Source organism: Melitaea cinxia, chromosome 27, assembly GCF_905220565.1.
Source record: "Melitaea cinxia chromosome 27, ilMelCinx1.1, whole genome shotgun sequence".
NCBI lineage: Eukaryota > Metazoa > Arthropoda > Insecta > Lepidoptera > Nymphalidae > Melitaea > Melitaea cinxia.
The window spans coordinates 4,085,645-4,111,115 of record NC_059420.1 but is presented as its reverse complement, the minus strand read 5'-3'; the positions used below and the strand labels follow the sequence as shown (position 1 = coordinate 4,111,115).

Genomic DNA, 25,471 nt, shown 5'->3' with positions numbered 1-25,471 from the left:
AAAACTGGCGCTTGTCATGCTGTGCTCCTATTAAACTTGAATGAGATCTGAGGAGTAGCTTTTGAATTATACCTACATTCAGCTTGTAACATCCCACTGCTGGGCATAGATCTCTTGCTCCATGTAGAAGGATTAGAGCAATGCTACCATGCTGCTCCACTGTGTGTTGGCGGATATATTATTCCCTACTATGTGTAACGATTGCTATCGTGTGTTATCATGTGTGTAATAGATTTCCATTGTGGGGATTGAACCCGCAACCCGCTGTCTAATAAATTGTATTCTGTACGTACGTACGTAGTTTTAGATGTAAGTAAGTAATAAATAAATAATAAATGTTTAGAAGCAGTGCTACATCTATATAGATATTCATTTTATGGCAAATCTGAAGGCATTCTATGGTATTAGCACAAAATTCAATTGTAATTTATTTCAGGCATCTCCCATAAAAAGTTTATGCACATTTTTTATTAATTTTAATACTCTTTGGCCAATTTACAAATTACTAGCAACAAAAATTTATTATACACAGTATACACAAAATGAAAAATGAATGATATACACGTATTTCGGTGGCTAATCACAGCACCCTTAGCGTGACACGCTTTTGTCCGTAACATCCCACGGCTGGGCATAGGCCTCTTTTTCCATGTAGGAGAAGGATCTTACTCCAGTGGACGACAGAGCATTATATAATAAAGCCTACCTGTATCGCGCGGTTCTGCATGCCCCAGACGATGGCCTTGGTGCGGTCAGTGAACAGAGGTCTTGAAGATACTTGCTGACCCAATTCCAGACGTGAAGGAGCTGATTGACAGGCCAGGTCTAGTAGCTTGTCTGTTAGTTCTGGAAGGTCTATTTGTGGCGCCGGCTGTGGGGAGAGGTTTATAATTATGACAGTTACTGATAAGAATATAAGTTGGTCTTTGTGTTTTAACAAATGAACAATTTGTTTTAAATTAGAACACAAATAAATGGTATAATGGGGCTGCTATGCATTTGTTTGTTAGTGACTACAGTTAATTAACAAAAACAATTGTGTGCTTAAATCCTTCGCATTGCTTACGTTAAGAGACTATTTTACATTATTATTCAGCACAGCTGATTGTGTCTGACGTAGCGGAGAAGTGTTCAGGTGTGATAGGCCGCATTCATTTGACAATGAATGGGGCATGACATTTCAAGATGACAATTTTTTTGTATGCTTTAATATAAACTATATTAAATACTTTGGTGATTTCGCAAAGCTGGTCTGAGTTATTGGTGCAGATAGTTTAATGTCGACATTGTTGTCTCAACAGGTTTTAAAGACACTTGTACATCAGTACACCCTACAAAATAGTTTGTGTGTACATTCCGTGACCGGTATAAAATGTGTCGTGTAGGTAGGGGTAGTGTATTCATACCCCAGGTTCCGGTTTGGGTAGCTGCTTGGGCGCGTAGTCTAGCTGATGGTCGGGGGGTATGGGTGCGTGGCCCAGCGCCAGGCGGACCACGGCTGTCATGTCACTTTCCGGTCCGAACACGTACATGGGGATACGGAGTCGGTGACCCACTTCGCGAATTTGTCTGGAACACATGGAATTTTCATTTGATAACTATTTCGCTAAAGTTACTGCCATTATTGGCAAACGTTCAGGAGGTCGATTACGCTAGGCACGTGGCGAGACTTTCCGTGATAGCTTAAAAAGTGGATTGAATTTTTTCATTTAGATTATTATTAGTACAAAATTACTATGCTACACAAGCTATGGAATTTTTAAAATGGCAAAATGGAAGTTTATTTATTTATTTACTAGCGGACCCGGCAGGCGTTGTCCAGCCCGGAAAACCACCTACCAAACCTACCAAATTTGATAGCTTACATACCGATAGCAGCGCCACCTAACGGGTCCAATTGAGATAAAAACTAACATATCTTCCAAATTAGACAAAATTACAGATGCTTACAAAATTTGATAAAAATTGGTTCAGTAGTTTCGGAGTTACATACTGATAGCAGCGCCACCTACCTAGTCCAACTGAGATAAAACTACCATATCTTCCAAGTCAGACAAAATTACAGATGCGTACAAAATTTGATAAAAATTGGTTCAGTAGTTTCGGAGTTACAAACCAATAGCAGCGCCACCTATCGGGTCCAATTGAGATAAAAACTACCCTATCTCCCAAGTTGGACCAAATTACAAATGCTTAAAAAAGTTGATAAAAATTGGTTCAGTAGTTTCGGAGTTACATACATTTAAAATTTTCATTGTTAACGCCCACCCCCGTAATCCTTATTGGGCATGAGTTATCCTAAACTCCGCTCATCGATCATTTTCTACATCACATATAGGAGATTCGTACCAAATTTGGAGTCGATAGTTTAAAAAATTATTATTAACGCCCCCGCAACAATATAATAGGTAATGTGAAATAGCTAGTTAATACCATGTTTACTGTATGTAAATTAAATTAAAATGCGGTCTACGAATAAGGTCAATTTAATCATTAATAACTTACGTAAAACGCGCCCTAATATAATATATTATTTAACAAGAACTTTATTGAATAGCAATAAAGTTCCAATTCACTCTACATTTTTAGTAAAAAAAAAGTTTGTATGGGAAAAAGAAAAGGGCTGTTTTTAGGGATTTCACGGAAATTATTCGAACCGTAAAGACTATCCTTGGACTTCAACGAACATTTTAAGAAAAGAATTGGTAAAATTGTTCCAGGCGTTGTTGAGTTATACGCTTTCGAACAGTACTAAGGGCGGTAAGAGATCTAGAAAAAAAAAATGGTGCCGTTATGTAGAGGCTTGAGGGCGATTTGTCATTTAATCTATAAGGACTCTCGACTTCAAATTGTGAATATCAATTAATATTCATTAAAAGATTGCTCAAAGGGGGCACTATAAAATAATTTATTCTCTTCGTGGGCAGTAGACAAAATAAGTTTGGGAACACATGTCCTAGACGGAAAAAGAGCCCTATGTCCAGCAGTTGGATATTACAGGATGCTACCTTATTTTTATTGATATAGAAAATGAAGATTCTCACCTGAGCCCCTCCTGGTAGTTGGGCCCCCCGCGGCGCACGAAGATAGTGACGTTGTACTGCAGCAGCGCGTCCTTGTATGTCTCGATGGCGGTAATGATGCCTCGGAAAGTATCCGCCACGTTTGTGAAATTGGCAATTCCGCCCCCGATTATCAGAACCTGCATACACGGATAAATATATTTAACACACCATCGGTCGTCTGTTACTAAGAAAAAGTAACAAAACGCTTGTATACCTATAGTTAATGGAACATACCCAAACTATTTAATACTTGCGGGGGGGGGGGGGGGGGGATTTCAAAAATACTTCGCTTGGGCATTAGAGGTTCGTATGTTTTCGTTGCGTACTTAATATCGTTATAATTATATTTTCGAGCTATATTGAAATATAGTGCGTGGTGCACAGGAGATTTTTTTTTCAAATAAATATTTAACATCATATTTCTGAATCGCCGAAGACGGGCAGCGTCTTCGGTGCAACAAAGCCAGCCCTGCGGTCACCAACCCGCCTGCCCAGCGTGGTGACTATGGGCAAAACACATGAGTTCACCTTATTTTTGGCGTGAACTTGTGGAGGTTTATGTCCAGCAGTGGACTGTATAGACTGTAATGATTTCTGAATTAATACGTGAAAACTCGAGGAGATGGGGGAGGTCTCATGAAATGCTCCGGATGATCCTTTCATTGTGATTGGACGCTTTATGCCGAACTAACTCACTTTCATAATTTATGCATATAATATCTGTCCGTGATTTCATCAGGCAACCAATCAGATACATATAAATGTCCATATATGTATTATTTTGCAAATAAATGGAATCAGTTTCATTAAACATACGAGGGTGTATATTCTTAAGCCTGGATCTTAGACCACAAAAGAAATATAGCTGCTAGTATATCAGTCAGCTGTTATCTATAACAAAGGCATTAAGATGTCTACTTTAGAAACAAACGATTATGTGTATAAGAGCATTTGTGTTTCTTAATGTTACCACAACGGTAGCTTTAATCTTCAAAGGAACAAAATATAACAAAAATAAAAGATCTTTGTTTGGGGTTCATGGGAATACTCACCTTGCCCTTGGGGTGCTTGTCGCGGCACATGAGGCTGAAGATGGTCTTCGCGTAGTCGGCGGTCTGGCTCTCTGTGGGCGCGCCCGAGTACTCGCCGTAGTTGGCGAGCTCGTGGGCGCCGCCCAGCGCGCACACCGTGTCCGTGTACACCACGGACGCGCCGCCGCCCGCCACCATCGTCCACACGCGCCCCGCCTTGTTCAGCACCGTGAGCTGCGGGCAGGGTCAGTGCTGTCGCTCTACACACACGCACACGTGTCCGTGTACACCACGGACGCACACCAATTCGCACACCGTGTCTGTGGACACGCACGCACCTATATACACCCACGTCTGTGCTCACACACACGCTTTGTTTTACTCCATCATCGTAAGCAGTCAGACACAAGGCAATCAAACAAGGGAAGTTGAAATCATTCATTAAACATTCATAAGTCAAGAGGCAGAAAATTAAATCACAAGCTATATACACGATATTTACAGCTTATAAGTGGTATGTAGTGTATATGGTTTAATTTAATGCCTGTATCAACACAATCGACGCGAAACTACACGTGTGTGTGTAGTTTTAAAAAGACAGCTTTGATATGTGTGTCAGTAATGCAGCGGACTTCATGTGAGCAAGATATGTGCAGCGTCACATTGTATTACTGGTACACTTATCATCGTACATACTTTGATAAATATATCTAATAGCGTTTTAAATATGAAACTACTGCAGAATTGATATATTAAATATTTATTTTTAAATATAAGAAACTCATTTGGCTGGATTCTTCACACACACACACACACACACGCGCGCGTGTATATGCAATTTTTACGCACACAGAAACACCCGTAATTATTATTACAACTTTCCATTTACCTTCAAACTAGCACCGCTCTTGGCGTCCAAATCAGCGATATGTGCCTCTTCGGGGTACGCGTCCCTTCCGAAGGGCGGGGGGAATGTTATTTCGCCCCAGTTCTTGGCGCAAATGAAATCAGCTGTTTGATCCAACTTGGCGGCCAAGTCTAGGAGGTATACTCTTTCGTTGGTGACCACGATCGGGTTAATCTCCATGTATGTGAAATATAAGTCCACGAACACTCGGTATAGGGATAGGATGAAGGTTGTCAATATCCTGAAATAAAAGAGATTATTATGGTAATGGCACTATTATTTTTAGACTAGTTCATTGGGGCAGTTAGCATGACCCTAATTTTTACAGCAAGGTTTGGATTCGCTTTTGGTTTCGAGTTTTGAGTACAACCCAACAAACATTTACGACGTTGAGTAGACGTTTTGGTGACAACTTAATGTTATTTAGTATAATCGTATAAACGACATTAGAACGTTTACTCGACGGCATTAGGGCCCATTTTATTCAACTTAAGGCGATAAGAGTTTCGTGTAAGTCATATAAATACCTATATAGTCGCATAGGAGTCATATACACGTTGGCGATTTGACTACATGTCATGTAATGGCACACAATATGACGTTTATCTAACGTATTCGTTGTATTATTGTCATTTAAAGATGATACTTTTATATTGAACGAATGAAAAATTGTAACAGATTATAAACATAATACACACTAATTAAATACGGCAGTTTTTTTGACAGCTGAGTTAAAATATTGTATTTTTTACTTTGTTGAGGTGATAAAACCATTTCATCAGTTACAAACCATTGTGCAATCAAATTTACTGATTAATGTGAGGTAACTTTGTAACAAATTTTTCATGCGCTTTTAAATTTTTAATGTTTTCGTATATTTTTATTAATAATTTATTAAGTGACTGCGTTATATGACTACTATATAACTTCCCGACGAATATACCGCGTACATATTGTAAATGTGTACGCCATGACAGTTGATTTAGGGATCAATAATAAAATAATAAAACGCCTAGCTAACTTATTTCAAATAATTTATATTTTCAGAACAGAAGAATTTACGAGACATATAACTTAGTTAAGTCTGAATAATACTTTGTTTTAGGTAAACCCCACAATTATGATCCATATTTAGGCGGATGTTGATAAGTTTTTATCGAAGATGGACTTCATCGAAATGATATGCGCACATTTGAAATGGCCGTGGTCATTAACTCATTTTATATATTGTTCTCGTTGTTATGGATGTGGTTTCCATCGTGCCCGTGGAAATAGACCGTTACATTTTGTTTTAACAGACAAAAATTTAAATAATTTATTACGTTATGGTTTATTTTGGTGCCCCGACTGCAAGTATTTTGCTATCTATAATCATTTTCCAGAAGACGAATGCGAATATTGTAATTAGTCAATAATGTGGTAAGTGGGTAGGTGTGATACCTAAACCTTCCACTTGTAAATTATATAATTATTTAGCAAGCAAAAAGATTACAAATTTGAATTTTATTATTTGTTATGTTGCGATTTTGTACCTATGTTCTTTTTGTGACATTTTATTTTTTGTAATTTTTGATGATGTTATTAGATAATTAAGATAATGTAAAAGAAAAGTACTAAAGAGAATATAAAAAATATATATAAAAGAAGGTTAGTAACGATTAACGCACATTAACGGGTTTAAGCGTGATTAAAACTTTTACTAAAGTCTTATTAATAGTTTTCAAGAAATATTTATAAGTTGCCTGTTGTATAGTAATTTTGTATAATCTATTGTGAGATTATTAGATACATAAGATGTTTCAATATGGCAAACCAAATGAAGGTATTAGTTTGTTAATTTACATTTATGGATCAAAAGGCGATTTCAGTTTTTCCAAATCTAGCAATATTTCAAAGCTTCGCTTAATTTTGATTTCAAATAAGTGTTACATTTTGACTAACTTGAAATATTAATAACGTTCTTGAGGATAAATAAAAAATTAAACAATTTTTACTACCTTTTTTATTACCTATTTCTTAAATGTATGAATAAGCGGAAAATAATATATATTTGAGTTGTATGAAACACTAACCAATTTACACTTTATATCAGTAATATAATATTTGGCTTCAGTTTTCGAAATTTCATTCTCATATATCATAAATATATTAAGATATGAAGATTTCAAAGGCGTTTCATAAACATTGTTCCTTAAGTTTAAAATTAGATTTCCATTTATTTGAATACATCCCTCGTTGCAGGTAGCAGAACGCAATTCAACAAGGTGGTTGTTGTTAGCCAAAAACCACTTATTTCCATTATCAGTTGAGAGGATAAAGGTTTCAAGTTGAATCACTGTCTTGAATTTACTTCCATATTTGTAACTTTTCATCGAAGGATAGTTCATAACTATCCTTCGTAGTATCGTTTCTTAAGTTTTCTACTTCAATATTATATCTCTCTATTAATCTATTAGCAATTTTCTGAAGTGGCCGATTTCCATTTCTGATCATTCTCTTTATTTAACTTAATTTATTTTCAAAAAGGATAAGCATTGTCTTCATTTTCGGACGCTGAATAACTGTCTTCAACTTCAGAATATGAACAAGAGTCCTGAACTTCGGCAAATGAACTGCGGGGTATACTCGTAGTATTTTGGTTAAATTTGCATTTACCTGTGATACGGAACCCTTCTCATTTGCCTCACTCACAGCTTGAGCTTGAGTTCTATTAGTTTGTATGAAAGTACGTGCTTGAAGCGAATGATAGTTGTTTTTTTTTCTTTTGAATGCACCACTTCTTTTAATACTTTTCCAATTTTTTCGATTCATGTTGTACGAAACAAGTAAATAAATTTTAATATGACTTTGATTTCAAAATAGTGGAAGTTGTTTACAAGGTTATTATAACCCTTTAATATGAGTATTAATTAAATAGCGGTTGTACTATCATTTTTGTAATACTTTAGGATGTATACAAGTTACACTAGTACACTTATTCGACTTATATATAATGGTTACAAGTACTACGTGTAAACAATTACTATTCGTTTAGCAGATGTTTAAAAGGTAATTATATGACAAAATTAATAGTATTATGACGTTTACACTACGAAAACGTTTACACGACGAAAAGTTGTATATGCAAGATTTATAGATGTCTTCATAGACGCTATTATATGACGATTGTAAAGAAATGTCGAAATAACGTCTATACGACAATGTTATACGACAAAAAATCTATACGTCTATTTGGACACATAATGCACCATTACATGACGTAGAGTTACAAAAAATACTGTAATATAACTTTAATAAGACTCAAAGTCATATAATTGTTTGATTATATGACAAAAATGTTTGTTGGGAATATACATATGATGTACATTTATTGCAATAAAACCAGTCATGTAAGTACAACAAAAACCACAGATATATAATTTTTTTTTGAGGGGCTCATTAGAAAATAGTTTGATCAAAATCTGGAACAGTTCGACTAAAGGTGTACCTCTACTTTACAAAACGATACCAGCAATTTATACTAAGCTAACTCATAAAAGCAAACTTTACAATAGAGGCTTATAAAAGGGAAAAACGTGATACCTCCTATATTAAGCAACTCAACAGTACTCCTCTTAAATAGTGTTGTGTCTTGTGATGAGTAGGGTAGAGTTGCCGGTGTTGGGTTTTGTTGATAAGTAGGGCAAATTCCTGGTTTCGTTGGCACCCATATTATACGGTAATCGCTTACCATCAATAGGACCGTATTTAGGACCGACTTGATTGCCATTTGAATAGTTTCAAAATTATATACCGTTTCGTTGTGGTCGATTTGACGTTCTTCAACAGAACGCGGTCAATCTCCTCGCCAGTTGGGAATGTGTCGACTGGAACCTAAAACAAAAACGCTATTTTTTAAATTTCAAATTGACATTTCTATATTATAATGGCATCTACCAAAGACTGTTACTACTAGTACAGTTGTATAGTCATCTAATATTAATGCTAGCATTATATATAAATTCATAGCTCTAGAGCTATGAACATCTCCCGTTAAAATAATAATCAAAAAACACAACTAAATTGTACTCCAACTAACGATGGAAGTAAGACCAACTTGATATAATAACTATCGACCCGTCCTAGCTTCACATGGGTATATTATTATATAAGATAATTATCTTAGTGATTCATCACTGTGAGAATAATGCGTGGATGTGAAAACTCCGATGACACTTATATATAAATCTATACTAATATCAGAAAGCTAGAGTTTGTTTGTTTAGGAGCGCTAATCTAGGAAAGTGCTGGTTCGAAATGAAAAATTATTTTTGTGTTGGATAGCCCAAGTTCAATCCAAGGAAGAATTATAGGCTATATATAACAGTTTAGTACGGTCTTCACATTAACATAAGTGAAGCCGCGGCGCACAGCTAGTGTATATATTGTTAGAATATTATATATGTGGTTGTTAATCTGTGTAACTAGTTTTTATAGTCTGTGCTATTACACTGAATATTCTACTCTGTACTAACAATGCAAGATGTCGGTTCTTAAGTTCTAAGGTGTTGTTTTAAATATAATGTAACAAAGAAAATAAAAATGTTTTAATTAAGTGAGTTGCGTGGGGGCCTAACAACCTAAATATGCAGACCTATTAGATAAATCATATAAATTCTCACATCCACGGACCTCTGTTCATTGCTCTGTTGTTTTCGTACCGTATAAAGAAGAAATTAAAATTTATCAAAATGGACGCCATGAACTAGCACTCGTCGGCCCTGAGAAAACAGAAGTTATTTTTCAATGTTTGAATTCATTCCGAAAGTATTATATTAAACTAATATTAAAAATGTCGAGTATAGAGGTTTATCCGCAACTTTGTGAAAGGAGTAAGTTTAGTAATTGGAAATTTAGATTAAATATTTTATTTGAAGAAAAAGGTATTGAGTACTTATTAAAAGGAAAGAAAGAAGATAATTTAAAAAAGGACACTTATAAAAAGGATGATGCTAAGGGAAGATTGATAATTATAAACTGCTTAAATGATAAATTTTTGGAAGTAGTAAAACCAGCAACCAGTGCATTAGAAATGTTAAAACTATTAAGTGGAGTATTTGAAAGAAGAAGCACATTTAACAAAGTATTACTCAAAAAGAAACTCATTACTTTGAAACATCAATTCTCAAATAAACTTCAGGATCATTTAATTACCTTTGAAAATATAATTAATGAATTAGAAGGTGGAGGTGCAAGGATAGAGGAATTAGATAAGGTGGAGCACCTGTTTATAACATTACCTAAGGAGTATGATACCATAATAAATACACTGGAATCCCTCGACAAGGAATTAAATTATGAATTTGTAAAGTGTAGATTACTCGATTTAGAAAATAAATTAAAAGAAAATAGTATCAAGGAGAAAACTGAAAATATGTTTATTACAAACACAGCCATTATTTGCTTTAAATGTAAACGTAGAAGACACAAATCTTTTCAGTGTGATTTAAATAATAATCTTACTAACAATGATATCAAGCAAGGAACCGCTCATAATAATAGTAAAATGAATAGGGGAAGAGTACTCAACAATAATTTTTTTAATAGAGGGTATAATAACAATAATAGAGGAAGAGGTTACAATAGTCAGATTTATCAAGGAAGAGGTTATAATAATAATTATATGAATCGTGGTCACAGATATAATAATAACTACATAAATCAAGTTAGAGGTTACAATAATAATTATATAAACAAAGGAAGAGGATGGCACCATAATTTTTCTAGACAAGCAAACACCACAGAAGAATCTAATTTACAGGAGGAAAATAAAAGTACATTTGTTGCATTAACTTTGGAAAAAGAATTTAAAGAAAGCAATGACATCTTATTTATAATAGACTCTGGGGCATCGCATCATTTTATACAAGAAAAATATGAGAAGTACATGTATGACATACAATTATTAGATGAGCCGATGAAGATTAAAATAGCTAATGGTCAATTTTTAATTGCTAACAAAAAAGGGAAATTAGAAGGAATTTACATGAATAAAATTATAGTTATCAATGGAATAATAGTACCAGAAATTTCACATAATTTGATATCAGTTTCTAAATTAATGGAAAAAGGTATGACAATAATAATTAAACAAGAACAAATGAAAATATATACTAATGATACATATAATAATACACATCATATTTATAAAGAAGGAAAATTATTTACTATGAGGATAAAATATAAAATTGTAAGAAATGAAGAAGATCCGGATGTACAGTATGAAAACTCACAAAAAATAATACCAGAGCAAAAAGAAACAGATATAGTAGAGCCAGTGACAACTACTAGAAGTGGGAGACAAATTAAAGTTCCGAACCATAGATTACCATCGACCGAAGATTACCATCTTAATTTTCAGGCATATTGTTTTTACAGCGAAGATGACCCAGTTACGTATGATGAAGCTATAGAAAAGGGTTGGTCAACATCAATTAACATGGAATTAGATGCATTGAAAGGAATGAATACGTGGACAGAAACTAAATTACCAAACGGAAAACAAGCAATTGAAGCTAAATGGATATTTAAAACAAAAGAAAATGGGATAAAAAAGGCAAGATTAGTTGCAAAAGGATTTCAGATAAAAGAAAATGATGAATTTGGAAACAATAACTATACACCAGTAGCAAGAACATCAACAGTGAGATTTACCTTAGCACAAGCAGTACAAAATTCTTGGCCAATAATACAATTAGATGTACCAACAGCATACTTAAATGGAATATTAGAATCAGAAATATACTTGAGACCACCGGAAGGAGTAGAAGTTACTAATGGAAATGTTTTAAAGCTTAACAGAGGATTATATGGACTGAGAGAAAGTGGAAAATGTTGGAACAAGAGATTAAATAATTATCTAGAGGAAGAAGGGTTTGAAAGATCGAGAAATGATTTTTGTTTATATAAAAATACAATGAAAAACATTTGGCTAGTACTCTATGTAGATGACATATTAATTACCGGTGATAAAAATAATTTGTTAGAAACTATAAGAGATTTGAAACAGGAGTTTAAGGCAAAAGATATGGGTGAAGTTGAATTATTCTTAGGAATGGAAATAACAAGGACAATCGACACACTAAAAATCACACAGACTAGACAGATAGATAAAATGCTTAAAAAATTTGGAATGGAACATTGCAATGCTACAGAAACACCTATGACAAAAGGTTATCAAGTAAATAAAGATGATGAAATAATACAGGACATACCTTTTAGGCAATTGATTGGAGGACTTATGTTCATATCTACAATTTCCCGACCTGATATATCTTATGCAACATCTTTTCTATCACAATATTTAGAAAAACCCACTAAAAACTTATGGAAACAAGGAAAAAGAATACTACGATATTTAAAAGGTACTAGGACACACGGACTAATATATTATAAAAATGATAATAAATGTATTGAAACATATTCAGACGCAGACTGGGCTGGAAATAAAGACGACAGGAAGAGTGTAAGTGGATCAGTAACAATGTACAATGGAAACATTATATCATGGCTATCAAGAAAACAAAATTGTGTTGCGCTATCGACAGCTGAAGCTGAATACATAGCTGCTACAGTGAGTGTATGTGACTTAATCAATGTAAAAGGACTGTTTATGAACTTTAATAGTGTACAAAACAGTGATGTGAAAAGTATTTTATATATGGACAATATAGGTGCTATAGAACTATCTAAATCTTATGAAAACAGTAAACGTGCAAAACATATTGACATTAAATTACATTTTATAAAAGACCTTCATAATAAGGGAGAATTTGAGATAAAATATGTATCATCAAAAAATAATTATGCAGATTTATTTACTAAAAGTTTAACCAAGGAACATTTCATATGTTTGCGTTCAGCACTAAGCATAAACTAAATTGTATTTGTCAAATTAAGTTTAAATGTAATGTAATAAATATCTTAACTAAAAGTAATATTATTGTAAACTTCATTAAAATTTAAAATTAAGATAATTGTGTTAAGTTAAAGATTTTGGGTTAAATTGAGATATAGGTGTACGAATAATAATTATTGTTAATTTACTTATTCAGAATTACTGATTAAAATTTTGTTGTTAAGAACTGAATATATCATACAGAATGTATAATATTTTATTGTTAAGAAGTTTTGTTGTTAACTTAAGATATTGTTTGTATAACTTGTAACAGGACAATCCATTTTAGTGTTGTAATTATTCAATAGTTTAAAAATAAGTTTGTTGCGATTTTCACTAATTTCATTACATAAAATTACTAAAAATCGAGGGAGAATGTTAGAATATTATATATGTGGTTGTTAATCTGTGTAACTAGTTTTTATAGTCTGTGCTATTACACTGAATATTCTACTCTGTACTAACAATGCAAGATGTCGGTTCTTAAGTTCTAAGGTGTTGTTTTAAATATAATGTAACAAAGAAAATAAAAATGTTTTAATTAAGTGAGTTGCGTGGGGGCCTAACAACCTAAATATGCAGACCTATTAGATAAATCATATAAATTCTCACATATATATATATATATATATATATATATATATATATATATTAAACTCAGTCGATTATTCCTAGTCTATTTGAGTTAAGAAAATCACGATTTTCTTAATATCGCTGTCACTTAACTAAACAACAACTCTTCTTGATCAATTATTTAATTGGTAATCAATCGTGCTAAATTAGAAGACCTGTTTGTCGGATGCCTTACTTTAACTGGTCACTTTGAACACGATATTCTAGTCAATTACGATACAGCTGGTCAAAGGGCGGATAAATTCTGATATTGGCTACTCACGTCAAGTCTAATAGCGAGAGCGTCCACATCTCCAACGTCCACTCCGCCCTGGTGGTGGAACATGATGGTGTCCGCTCGCCTGCCAGACTGTATGCAGAGGTACATCTCCTCGTTCTGGAAGACAAGTATACAATGAAATAGTAACGCTCTTTCAAGGTATGATAGTCACAAAAAATACTAATTAAGTATGAAATTTTTATAAGAATTAAAAAATAGAATCTGTTAGCTAGGAAAACGGAACTTTTTCCAGTTGAGCTTGTGAAATGCAGTACAATAACATTCTTTTTTGTGTTTGTTATTGTCAAAACAAAGATTGTATGGCAAACCAGCGCACAGTCTGCCTGGTGGTAAACGGTTACCTTAGCTTACAGATGCTTTCGACACCTGGAACATTACCAATGTTATGCTGAACTGCCCAGTTCACCCTAGTCACTCTGGCCATCTTATTCACCATAGGAATACAACACTATTTGAGAGAAGTACTATTTGTCTGTGATCTTCTGTAAGGTTGAGGTATTTTTCAGACGGCCTGCTACAGATTTTGAGCAAGATACTTCCTGCCTACTACAGCATATAAGGCGTACAGTATTTGACCTGTAACAGTTTTTATAAGTACATTTATGGTACTCACGGCCTCATGTTTGATGAAGGGCTCCACAACAAATCTCCTCAGCTTCCCAGACGCAACTCCGACCTTTTGTTCCTTGCCACTGTGTTCGGAGAGCCAGCGTCTGACCTCCGCTGCGGTCTTGTTGACACCGACCAGGCCTAGCTTACCCCGTCTCTTGATCAGCTGGTCTGGTTTTACTACTAATTGCTGAAATTTTTAAGGATTTAATTTTAGTAGGGTATTAAGTAGCAGATCCGATGAACATTGTCCTGCCCGGAACAGCAGCTACCAAATTTGACAGCTGATATACCGACAGCAGCCTCACCTACCGAGTTTAAATGTATTTTCAAACCATCCATGAACCCTTTGAACTGTACACAAATCAATTTCAACCAAATCAGTTTAGCCACTTAGGAGAAGTTAGGTGACAAACACAGCTATAGAAGAATTAAATATATAAGATATTTGTCACTAAAACTCCCATATAATGAATATGTTTATCCCTAGAAGAGATTTTTTCCAGTATTCTAAATGGAACAGTTACATTCAGAAATTAGTAGATTGGAGGAGGACATACAGAAGAGTTTCGTGATATTTTCTGAGATATTAAAGAAGATAAGTGGTTTCATTATACTTTAAAAGAAGAATGTTTCTACGCGTTCTAAACATTGATTTTAACAAGCTATTTTTTACAAACAGATTTTTCTGATTTATTATACTAGACCCTATGATTGATTTCACATAGGAACCAAACCCACGACCAACAGAGCAGAAAGCAGGGTAACTGCAAACAGAGCCAACAGACTGATCGATTATACAAACTCTTTATACTAAATCTATACTAATATTATAAAGGTCAAGAGTTTGTTGCTTTATTTCATGGACTCAGAAACAACTGGATAGTCCCTTGACAGATAAAGTAGAAACGCCTACATAATATTTTAGTATTATTTACGCGAGTAAAACCGTATGGCATCGCTAGTAAGATAATAATAATTGTCTACCCAAAGTCTTGATAACAAAATAAATAAATACCTCTTTGGTCAACCATGGGTTCTTGCCGAGCTCGTCCTCCCAGACGGTATCCTGTTCGAAGATCGCAAACCTGCACGGCACCAGGGCCGTTCCTGGTGCTATGTGCCTGGAATTGAACCAAACGTTACATTTTGAACCACGAGCTTCTCTAAACGCCTTCGACTATAAGTGTAAATATAATAAAAATAATTAGTATATAAGAATATAAAAAAGCAATATGTAGAATAGTCTTGGACAGTGACTCGCGTCGACTTTTAGAAATTTGAAATTTTAAGACTAGTTATTAAGGCTTCTAGAATCTAAGTTGCGGTGAAGTACCGATGCATGTTAAAAAAAAATAATAATAATATATGGAATAACAAAAGCACGGGCATAATAAGCCTGTGGATATATCACATAATTAAAAAAAAAAAAACGCCTTCGACTTCGATGATTCTTTTTTTTTTAATCGAAAGGTGGTGCGTGTCTTGTTGTCGTCCCCATTTTGGTCGAGATCTGATGACTACTTTTTGAGATTCCTATGATAACGCATATTTACTTGACAAAATTTTCGTCTACCTGCATTGTATTACTTGTCGATGTAATTGAAGTCGGCTTTTTTTTCAGACTGGCGCTTATGAATCACGCGCGTACATACATTTTGGCAATTACTTTTTTATTTATATAAATTTTGCTTAGCGACAATTCATTCACAATAAACTAAGATAACTAACGCGAGACAGATAGCTTGAGTCACTCTGATAGGTAAAGATATATTTTGTAACATTGCGATTAGATAAAAGACAATTGTGTTTATTATGCACAAAATTCTTGAAGACGTGTGACAACCCTAACAAAATAAAACTTCTGCCGTGTGTCAGGTACGGAAAAAGTGAGAATTCTGAAAAGCGTAGCGGTCGAGGGATATTTTTTCACCGAGAATATAAAATATATACTCATCGTCATCATTATTTCAGCCTATCACAATCCACTGCTGGACATAGGCCTTCACAAGTTCACGCCAAAAATGGCGTGAACTATGTGTTTAGCCCATAGTCACCACGTTGGGCAGGCGGGTTGGTAACCGCAGGGCTGGCTTTGTTGCACCGAAGACGCAGCTGCTCGTCTTCGGCCTGTGTATTTCAAATCCAGCAGTTGGATGGTTATCCCGCCACCGGTCGGCTTTTTAAGTTCGAAGGTGGTAGTGGAACTGTGTTATCCCTTAGTCGCCTCTAACGACACCCACGGGAAGAGAGGGGGTGGCTATATTCTAACTACCGTAACCACTCAGCAAACACATAAAACATACTTATCTAAATCGATTTTTTTGCTATTATGTACGTATTTTGTACACCAAATAGACCGATAAATCGACTCTGCGCAGCTTGAAGGCCAGCGTTCTTTTTACATGACGCGAACTATACCTTCCATCGGTCGGCACTTCAAAATGATATTAAATTATTAATTTTCTTTAATAAAACTGTTTTTGTATATAATAAAATGATGTCAATTTAGTTGCCCGTCACCGTCCGCACGGAATAACGATGTATCTTAATCTTAATATATATAAATCTCGTGTCACAATGTTTGTCCTCAATGGACTCCTAAACTACTTAACCGATTTTAGTCAAATTTGCACACCGTGTGCAGTTTGATCCAACTTAAAAGATAGGCTATATTTTATTTTGATATATTATGTTATTATTATATTTCAGAAAAAAATAAGGTGATAAGAAGTTCGCCAGGTCAGCTAGTATATTATAGAAATTACGCTTCACGTTGTTTGTCCGCGATGGACTCCTAAAGCACTTAACCGATTTTAATCAAATTCGTACACCGTGTGCAGTTTGATCCAACTGGAAAGATAGGCTATATTTTATTTTGATATATTATGTTATTATTATATTTCAGAAAAAAATAAGGTGATACGAAGTTCGCCAGGTCAGCTAGTATATTATAGAAATTACGCTTCACGTTGTTTGTCTGCGATGGACTCCTAAAGCACTTAACCGATTTTAATCAAATTCGTACACCGTGTGCAGTTTGATCCAACTGGAAAGATAGGCTATATTTTATTTTGATATATGTATTATATCGGTCACCAACCCGCCTGCTCAGCGTGGTGACTATGGGCAAAACACATGAGTTCACGTTATTTTTGACGTAAACTTGTGGAGGCCTATGTCCAGCAGTGGACTGTATAGGCTGTGATGATATGTAATTATTATATTTAAGAAAAAAAAAATAAGTCGATATGAAGTTCGCCAAGTCAAGTTTTATATATTTTAAACAAAAAAATTGTTTCAGCCCAACTGACAAATCTCAAGTGAGTTACAATATCAAGATAAGGGTCTGTTTCACCGCTTACTGATAAGTTTTTATTTAATACTACTATTAATAATAATAATAATAATATATTCTTTATTTAGACCAAACATTTAACAATTTCTTAACCCGCCAAACTGCGTGACAGGTTATCGGCGGAATTACGCTTGTCAACATAATATACTATATTATACAATATCCATTTTTTCTCGTTACTACGTCGTAATATACTATATCATATTATCTAATATAACTATCATTTATTTAAAATAATTAAACAATTTATAAAATGAAAACTTAAAACTTATAACTAAATACCTTCGACAAACTCGGTAAGTTATGTCTACATGTCTACAATTTTATTTTTAATTTTATTTTATCAGCGGGAGGTAAAAATAAATCTCATATAACAAAAAAAAAAACACATATTAATTGAATAATTATTTCAATTTAATTTTTTTATTTACATATTATTACGAGTACTGTATATAATATGTAGGAAGTTTAAATAAATATTTTTTTTTTACTTAATTATTAATTTTATATAATATATATATTTTTTGTTATTTTGCATAATATGTAATGCTAACTGTGTAATAAATTTGTTAAATAAATATACTAAACAAACACATTTAGGTTAACAGGTCGCGAATATAAATATCTGACATACAAATTAAACTTTCATTCAGAAAAAGCAATATTGAATATTAACTTCAATATTAATACGTCCATCCATCAAGTTTTATCAGCAACAAGTGAATCACAAACTGATATTTTTTTTTTTTGTTTACTGGATATCGTCAACAAAGCTTTCCTCAAGATATAAAGATTACGATATGGGGCAATGTGTCAACTTTTTAAATAGACATTATTCATTATTTATAATCTGTGTTATCTCTTTATAATCTGTTGTTTTCTAACGACTTCAAAAAACGGAGGAGGTTCTCAATGCGACTGTATTCTTTTTTAAGTGTTACTTCATAACTTTTTACTGGGTGGCACCTATTTTGATTATTTTTTTTTTTTTAATCAAAATCTTGTGAATCTCGTGTGGTCCCAATTAAATTTGATCGAGATCTGGTGATTACTTTTTTAAGTTATTCGTAATAATGCGCATTTTATTGACTATTTTTCCGTCTACTCACTTTGTATTTTTTTCGTTTTGTAGACGCCGCGTTGGCGCAACGTTCACAGCCATGAATTGTATCTGTTGCGCTGGTGATTGCGGGTTCGATCCCCGCATATGACAAACATTTGTATTGGCCATACAGGTGTTTGCCGTGGTCTGGATGTTTATGCAGTCCTTGTGGGTCTCCCCACCGTGCGTCGGAAAGCACGTTAAGCCGTCGGTCCCGGTTGTTATCATGTACACCTGATAGCTATCGTTACTCATAGTAGGAAATATATCAGCCAACCCGCATTGGAGCAGCGTGGTGGATTAAGCTCTGATCCTTCTCCTACATGGGGAAAGAGGCCTATGGCCAATAGTAGGATATTACAGGCTGAAGCGCAAAGCGTAGCACTTTGTATTACTTGTCAATATGATTTGAAGTCGGCTTTTTTTCGTTTGCGAGCAAAGACAACTATTTACAATGAGAAATTATCACAGATAACACAAAACTGAAAATGATACATGAAATAAAAGGTATATAAATATTATTCGCCGAAATGTATGTATGCCCGTAATTTCCGAACTAATTGCACGCACCGATTTGGATAATTCATTTTTTTTTTTGTTTTTACTAGGACAAGGTTTGTACGAAAAAAAAATTACTCTATGTATTCACGAAAAAGATAAATTACGATCATTTCTAAGAAATTATCAAAATATTTTTCTTCATGATATTTTTGTTAGTCATAATCTAAAATAATATTGTTTTGAATTCAATCAAAATCTTGAATCGGATTAGAATATATCTAAAATGTTCAAAGATAGTTATGTCAATCTTACAATACACACGGGATTCGTTTCATATCTATTTGTATTGGACATTTTTATGCCTTCTTCCTCTATCACGGAATCTTTACAATTAAATGTATTAAGAACTTTGTAAATTCAAAATATCTTGTAAATAACTTAATAACAGTTCGTGCTATTGTAGATTAAAAATAAATAATAAAACGCACCAGCCACTGTACGCACTAAGCAAGTCGCTAGAACATTCTTAATGCGTACGGTCAAAGAATGGAACTGTCTACCAGCGTCTGTGTTTCCGGAAAACTACAACCTGGGGATCTTTAAGTCGCGAGTGAATAGGTTACTTCTATAGGTAAGCGTGCTCCATCTTAGACCATATTTTCACTTATCATCAGGTGAAATAGTGGTCAAACGCAAGCCTATCACTACATAGTATAAAAAAAAGTCGCTTTCTCTGTCCCTATGTCCCCATGTATGCTTAAATCTTTAAAACTACGCAATGGATTTTGATGCGTTTTTTTTTTAATAGATAGAGTGATTGAAGACGAAGGTTTATATTTATAATAACATCCATTAAATAGTGGAGAAATACTGTTATTTTTGAGGTTTCTAGTGTGATGTCGTAAATAATTACATTTTTTTCGCTTACATTGCAAACGCAGCCTGAACCCTACGAGATTGATCAAAATAATGTACTAAGTATTGTACACATTAAAAAGGTCCACAGAAAACTCTATGGTATATGTCTGTCTCTTATGGATATCGCACAATAATTTTTTTTTTTGTCATTTAATTTTTACGACAAATAATGGCTAGTTTTCAAAGCGATTTTAACTAATACAGCATTAATCCTTATCTAATTAAATACCTCAAATACATTGTTGATTTAATATAGATCTATATGGCTCTTTACAGCATATGATTTAAATAAATATTTTCGAAGATATTACAGATATAAAAATTGCGGGACGTAGCGTTTGCGGCGGTTCCGGCCAGCTTTTACTCTAAAGCTAACGCGTGCAGGCCACGGGCAGTAATGAATAAAACAAAACTACTGAATCGATTTTAATTTTTTTCTCAGTGAATGACATAGGCTATAATTATATTTTATACCCGTGCAAAGCCGGAGCGGGTCGCTAGTCATTGTATAAAACAAAAACACTACTAAAAACGTCCAACGTCCGTTCCAAGCGAGAATCGACACACACGGACATCTTTTCCTAAGATTAGCAACTAAATGCCTGTTGGTAGCAGCTGACTGATTTAGTTAAATATTAAAATCAATATATTTTTATACTACACCCAGACTTGGGAACAGAAACAACAATCACCGGAGCAGAAAGCTGTCAACGGGCCATATTATATTCATTTAGAGCAGTTTATCTTGCACATAATTTACGAATAGACTTTCACAGCAGAAGGTAATACAGGCAATTAGAGCCTGTTTGTTATCAATTAATAAATAATAAATAAATAAAAAGTAATAATTTGGAGTTACAGAGGAGTACTTGTATATAATATATTTTTAACTACAAACCACGTCTGTCGTACAGTCGAACATAAAACTGATCAAGTTACTAGTTGAAACATTAATTACCATACAATGTAGCGTTAAAGAATTTCGTATTAATTACTTTTTAATTCCTTCGATCTGACCCAGTAAGTATAACACGTGGAGTATTTTAGGGGGGGTTCTTGGCAACTAACGCACGTATTAATTTAATCCACTCCACTAATATTATAAATACAATAATGAGAAGGGATCTTTGTTACTCTCTCCCGTTAAAACTACCGAACTGACCATAATAAAACTTGGTACGTAAACTTTGTACCTTATTTATTAAATAATTCAAAAAGATATTTTAACCGTATCTTATGTTACAAATAAGAAACCAAAAGTGACAATTCTTGTTGGACTAGTGATACATACTTGTTTTCTTGTAGGACATTGTTTCATTTGGGCAGAGAACACACTAATTATGTAATATATTTGTCACAAGTTAGTAATGAGAATAATTGTGTTCGCAGGCAAACGAAGAACAACCGACTTAAATTATATCGACAATACAACGTAGGTAGAAGAAAAAATTGTAAGTACGCATAAGTAAATACGCATTATCAAAGATTACTCCAAAAGTTGTAATCAGATCTCGATGAAATTTAAATGTGACCACATGATAAACATCGGCTTCGATTAAAATTAAAAATCATTAAAATCGGTACACCCAGTAAAAAGTTACGCGGATTTTCGAGAGTTTTCCTCGATTTCTCTGGGGTCCCATCATCAGATACTGGTTTCCTTAACATGGTACCAAACTAGGGATATCTTCTTTACAACAAAAAAAGAATTATCAAAATCGGTTCATAAACGACGGAGTTATCCCCGAATATACATTAAATTATATATATACGGTCGAATTGAGTAACCTTCTCCTTTTTTGAAGTCGGTTAAAAATGGTCTTGATCTATTAACGATTTCTGAGCGTAAGACCGGGATAACGTATCACGCAGTTTGTGCTTGTGTATTTTGTATGTTTCCGGACCCCCGACACAGGAGAAAATCCTACTGGGGGCCGTTGGGCGTGAAGCGTTTATTTATTTATGTACTGTGTGGCTACGGTACTAAAGAATACAGCCACCCCCTTTCTTCCCGTGGGTGCCGTAAGAGGCGACTAAGGGATAACACAGTTCCGCTACCACCTTGGAACTTAAAAAGCCGACCGGTGGCGGGATAACGATCCAACTGCTGGCTTTGAAATACACAGGCCGAAGACGGGCAGCAGCGTCTTCGGTGCGACAAAGCCAGCCCTGCGGTCACCCACCCGCCTGCCCAGCGTGGTGACTATGGGCAAAACACATGAATTCACATTATTTTTGGCGTAAACTTGTGGTGGCCTATGTCCAGCAGTGGACTGTATAGGCTGTAATGATTTATTTATCTACCACAATCGAGAGTTTTCGTACAGGAAATTGTTGGGCGTCTCATCAATTTGAAGCTACTCACGGAAAATGAGCTTGATAGTAGTCAAATGCAAATATGGGTAAAGCTTTAGATTAGGAAAAACCGAATTTCGGGACCGTGGGGGAAGGAGGGTGGGAGGGTGGTGAACGCTACCCCTGGTACCATTGTCACACTTCGAAACCCCATGGTTATGGAGATATCCATGGTTAAAGTTTTGAGGTTAGAAGAAGAATTTCGCAGCTTTCACACATTATTTTCACATTTCACGCGCGGTTTTTTTCACATTTCACACGCTATTTTCATATTTCACACGTTATTTTCACGTTTCATAAGTTATTTTCAAAATAAAAACGATCTCGACTTCAAGATCAACCAACTTACGTTACTCAAGCTCCGTTCCATAGTTTTCACTGTTATTTTCACATTTCGCACTTGATTTTAACATTTCACACGTTAATTTAACGTTTTCACACGGTTTTTTAACAAACGATACAACTAATGTTTAACAACTGAGAAATAGATGTTTTAATAAAAAATGACAGGCCACTTATCGTTTCGCTCCAAAACAATGTAAGCATAAATTCATTGTTTTTGTTTCAATAACTGTAAAAGCAAAGGTCTAAGACCATACAGCCTTGTTTCATGTTATGTTTTTTACTTAAATATATTTTATTTTTATTTAGTGTTATAAAATTACGTCGATAAACGGTGTAATTTTTAAATAAGATAGGTTAGGGTTATTTTTTTTTTTTTTGTAACAAAACTATGTCTATAAACGGTGAATGGTATATGGGTAAATGTGAATATAACATCTCAAAGCTAAGGAGCTAAGCTTGGTTACCGCAAGTTGTATCGTTTGTTGATCTTGGAGTCGAGATCGTTTTTACGTACTCCTGTTCGAAAATAACTTATAAAGATGCGAAACGGCACATGGATTGCACTGCCCGCAGCGCCGGAGCTAAGGTGAAGTCAGACGCGGAGTTCAAAGGTATTTAATTTATAATAGCTTTAAATTCTTCCTCTAATCCCAAAACTTTAACCATGGATATCTCCATAACCATGGGGTTTCGAAGTGTGGCAGTGTTACCTTGTATAGCTTCCCCTACACCCTACGCCCTCCACACCCAAAAACCCCCATAATTCGGTTTTTCTTAGTCTAGAGCTTAGCCCAAAAATGGAGCCAGGATCCTGGACTAATGCATATATAAAAAAAGCAGTGCTCCTCACCTGTTTATGAGGTCCTTGCCGGTGGCTTCATGAATCGCCTTCGAAGACATATTGTGTGTTTGTATGAGTTAATTAGTCTCGCTGGCCTCGCGTCATAGATACTGCAACTTTATTTTCTGTGAACAACATACAATATATTATAATTATAACAATACGCTAGCTGACCTGGCGGACTTCATATCGCCTTTTTTAATTTTGGCATATAAATATCGAGGTCATTAATCGAAATAAAATATAGCCTATATTTTAAGTTCAAACATCGTGACACAAGACTTGTATTTATGTATATAGTAAGTAGACAGTTTAAAATAAAAAAAGAGGTTCTCAATACAAGTGTACTTTTTGTGCGATGAAAAAAATTTGTATTTTTTTTTAATTCGGAGATCTTCAACATTTTACGAAAGATATCATGATTAGATTAAATCATATATGTGTCAAGTTTTATCAGTATTTGTTATTCACTTTTATCTGTGTTGTTTGTGTAGTCTGTTGTATACCAGCAGCCGCCGAATGTCTTTTTCGCTGATTAATTAACGGTCGTTTTCCTAGCCCTAGCTATAATCAAACATTCGGCTGCTGGGCTACAAGCATAATAATAAGAAATTCTTGTTTTCTTACACGGCTGTTCGAGAATTTCGTCAAATAATATTTTGTCAAAAATAAAAATAAAAAGAAATAAAAACAAAATACGAATATAAATAAGTGTGATCTACAAGTGTGACACAAGCTTAAATGTAAAATTTGAGTGGATGAATTAAGAGTATGTCTACAATACCACTTTTTTTACCGACTTCAAAAAGGAGGAGGTTTCTCAATTCGGCCTTGTATATATATATTATATTATTTACTTTTGTGTACAACAAAGAATATTATATTTATTTTAGCTATTAGGTATATGGCTTAACTTCAGCAATCGTTTTCATACTAATCTCTAGCTTTGAAGCAGAATCAAGCTTGAAATATTGCCAACATTTATTTAATAGTCGAATTAAGTATAAGATTTTATTTATCGCCACTCTTCATTTAAATGTCACAGTCTGTCACTGCGGCTAGATTAGAAAAATTCTCGTGACTACAACTATCTGTCCCGGTGACTTAAGTATCTATTGGTGTTTTTATCATAATTATTAAAAATATTAGTTTTATTTCACTTGTTCTTAAGCGAATACACAAAAAGGAAGTGAGACAAACGTAGTATTTTTAATATGTGAATATACAGCGCCATCTGGTTCCCATGACAACAAGGAACGCTAGTTTTTAGAAATTATCATCTCCATCTCGCTCGTGCTTGAGCGTTTACACCAAGAGAATGTGAGATAAACGTAGAAATTTAGATTATCAATATCCAATAGTCGCGTATATGAATTCTGTCACGGATATCTGTCACTGATATTTTAAAATCACAGCCGCTATAACATTTAGTATTGGTACATAGGAAGTGCCCTAACCTGTAGGTAATGGATAATATACATAAATAAATAATTATCTAATATATAAAATTCTCGTGTCGCGGTGTTTGTAGTTAAACTCCTCCGAAACGGCTAGATTGATTCTCATGAAATTTCGTATGCATATTGGGTA

The 25,471-nt window shown here is 34.3% G+C and overlaps 1 protein-coding gene across 1 annotated transcript in view; it reads right to left on the bottom strand.

Moving 5' to 3' along the window:
- Positions 1-23,940, bottom strand: part of LOC123666766 (ATP-citrate synthase) — a 39,780-nt gene extending 15,840 nt beyond the window's left edge. The window contains exons 1-10 of the mRNA XM_045600819.1: positions 23,891-23,940; positions 15,480-15,585; positions 14,466-14,651; positions 13,835-13,948; positions 8,797-8,876; positions 4,986-5,244; positions 4,118-4,330; positions 3,045-3,202; positions 1,407-1,569; positions 707-871 (exon numbers count right to left, since the gene is read on the bottom strand). Coding sequence (XP_045456775.1) covers positions 707-871; positions 1,407-1,569; positions 3,045-3,202; positions 4,118-4,330; positions 4,986-5,244; positions 8,797-8,876; positions 13,835-13,948; positions 14,466-14,651; positions 15,480-15,585; positions 23,891-23,940 — 1,494 coding nt within the window. The remainder of the gene's footprint in view (positions 1-706; positions 872-1,406; positions 1,570-3,044; positions 3,203-4,117; positions 4,331-4,985; positions 5,245-8,796; positions 8,877-13,834; positions 13,949-14,465; positions 14,652-15,479; positions 15,586-23,890) is intronic.
- Between the last annotated feature and the right edge of the window lie 1,531 nt (positions 23,941-25,471).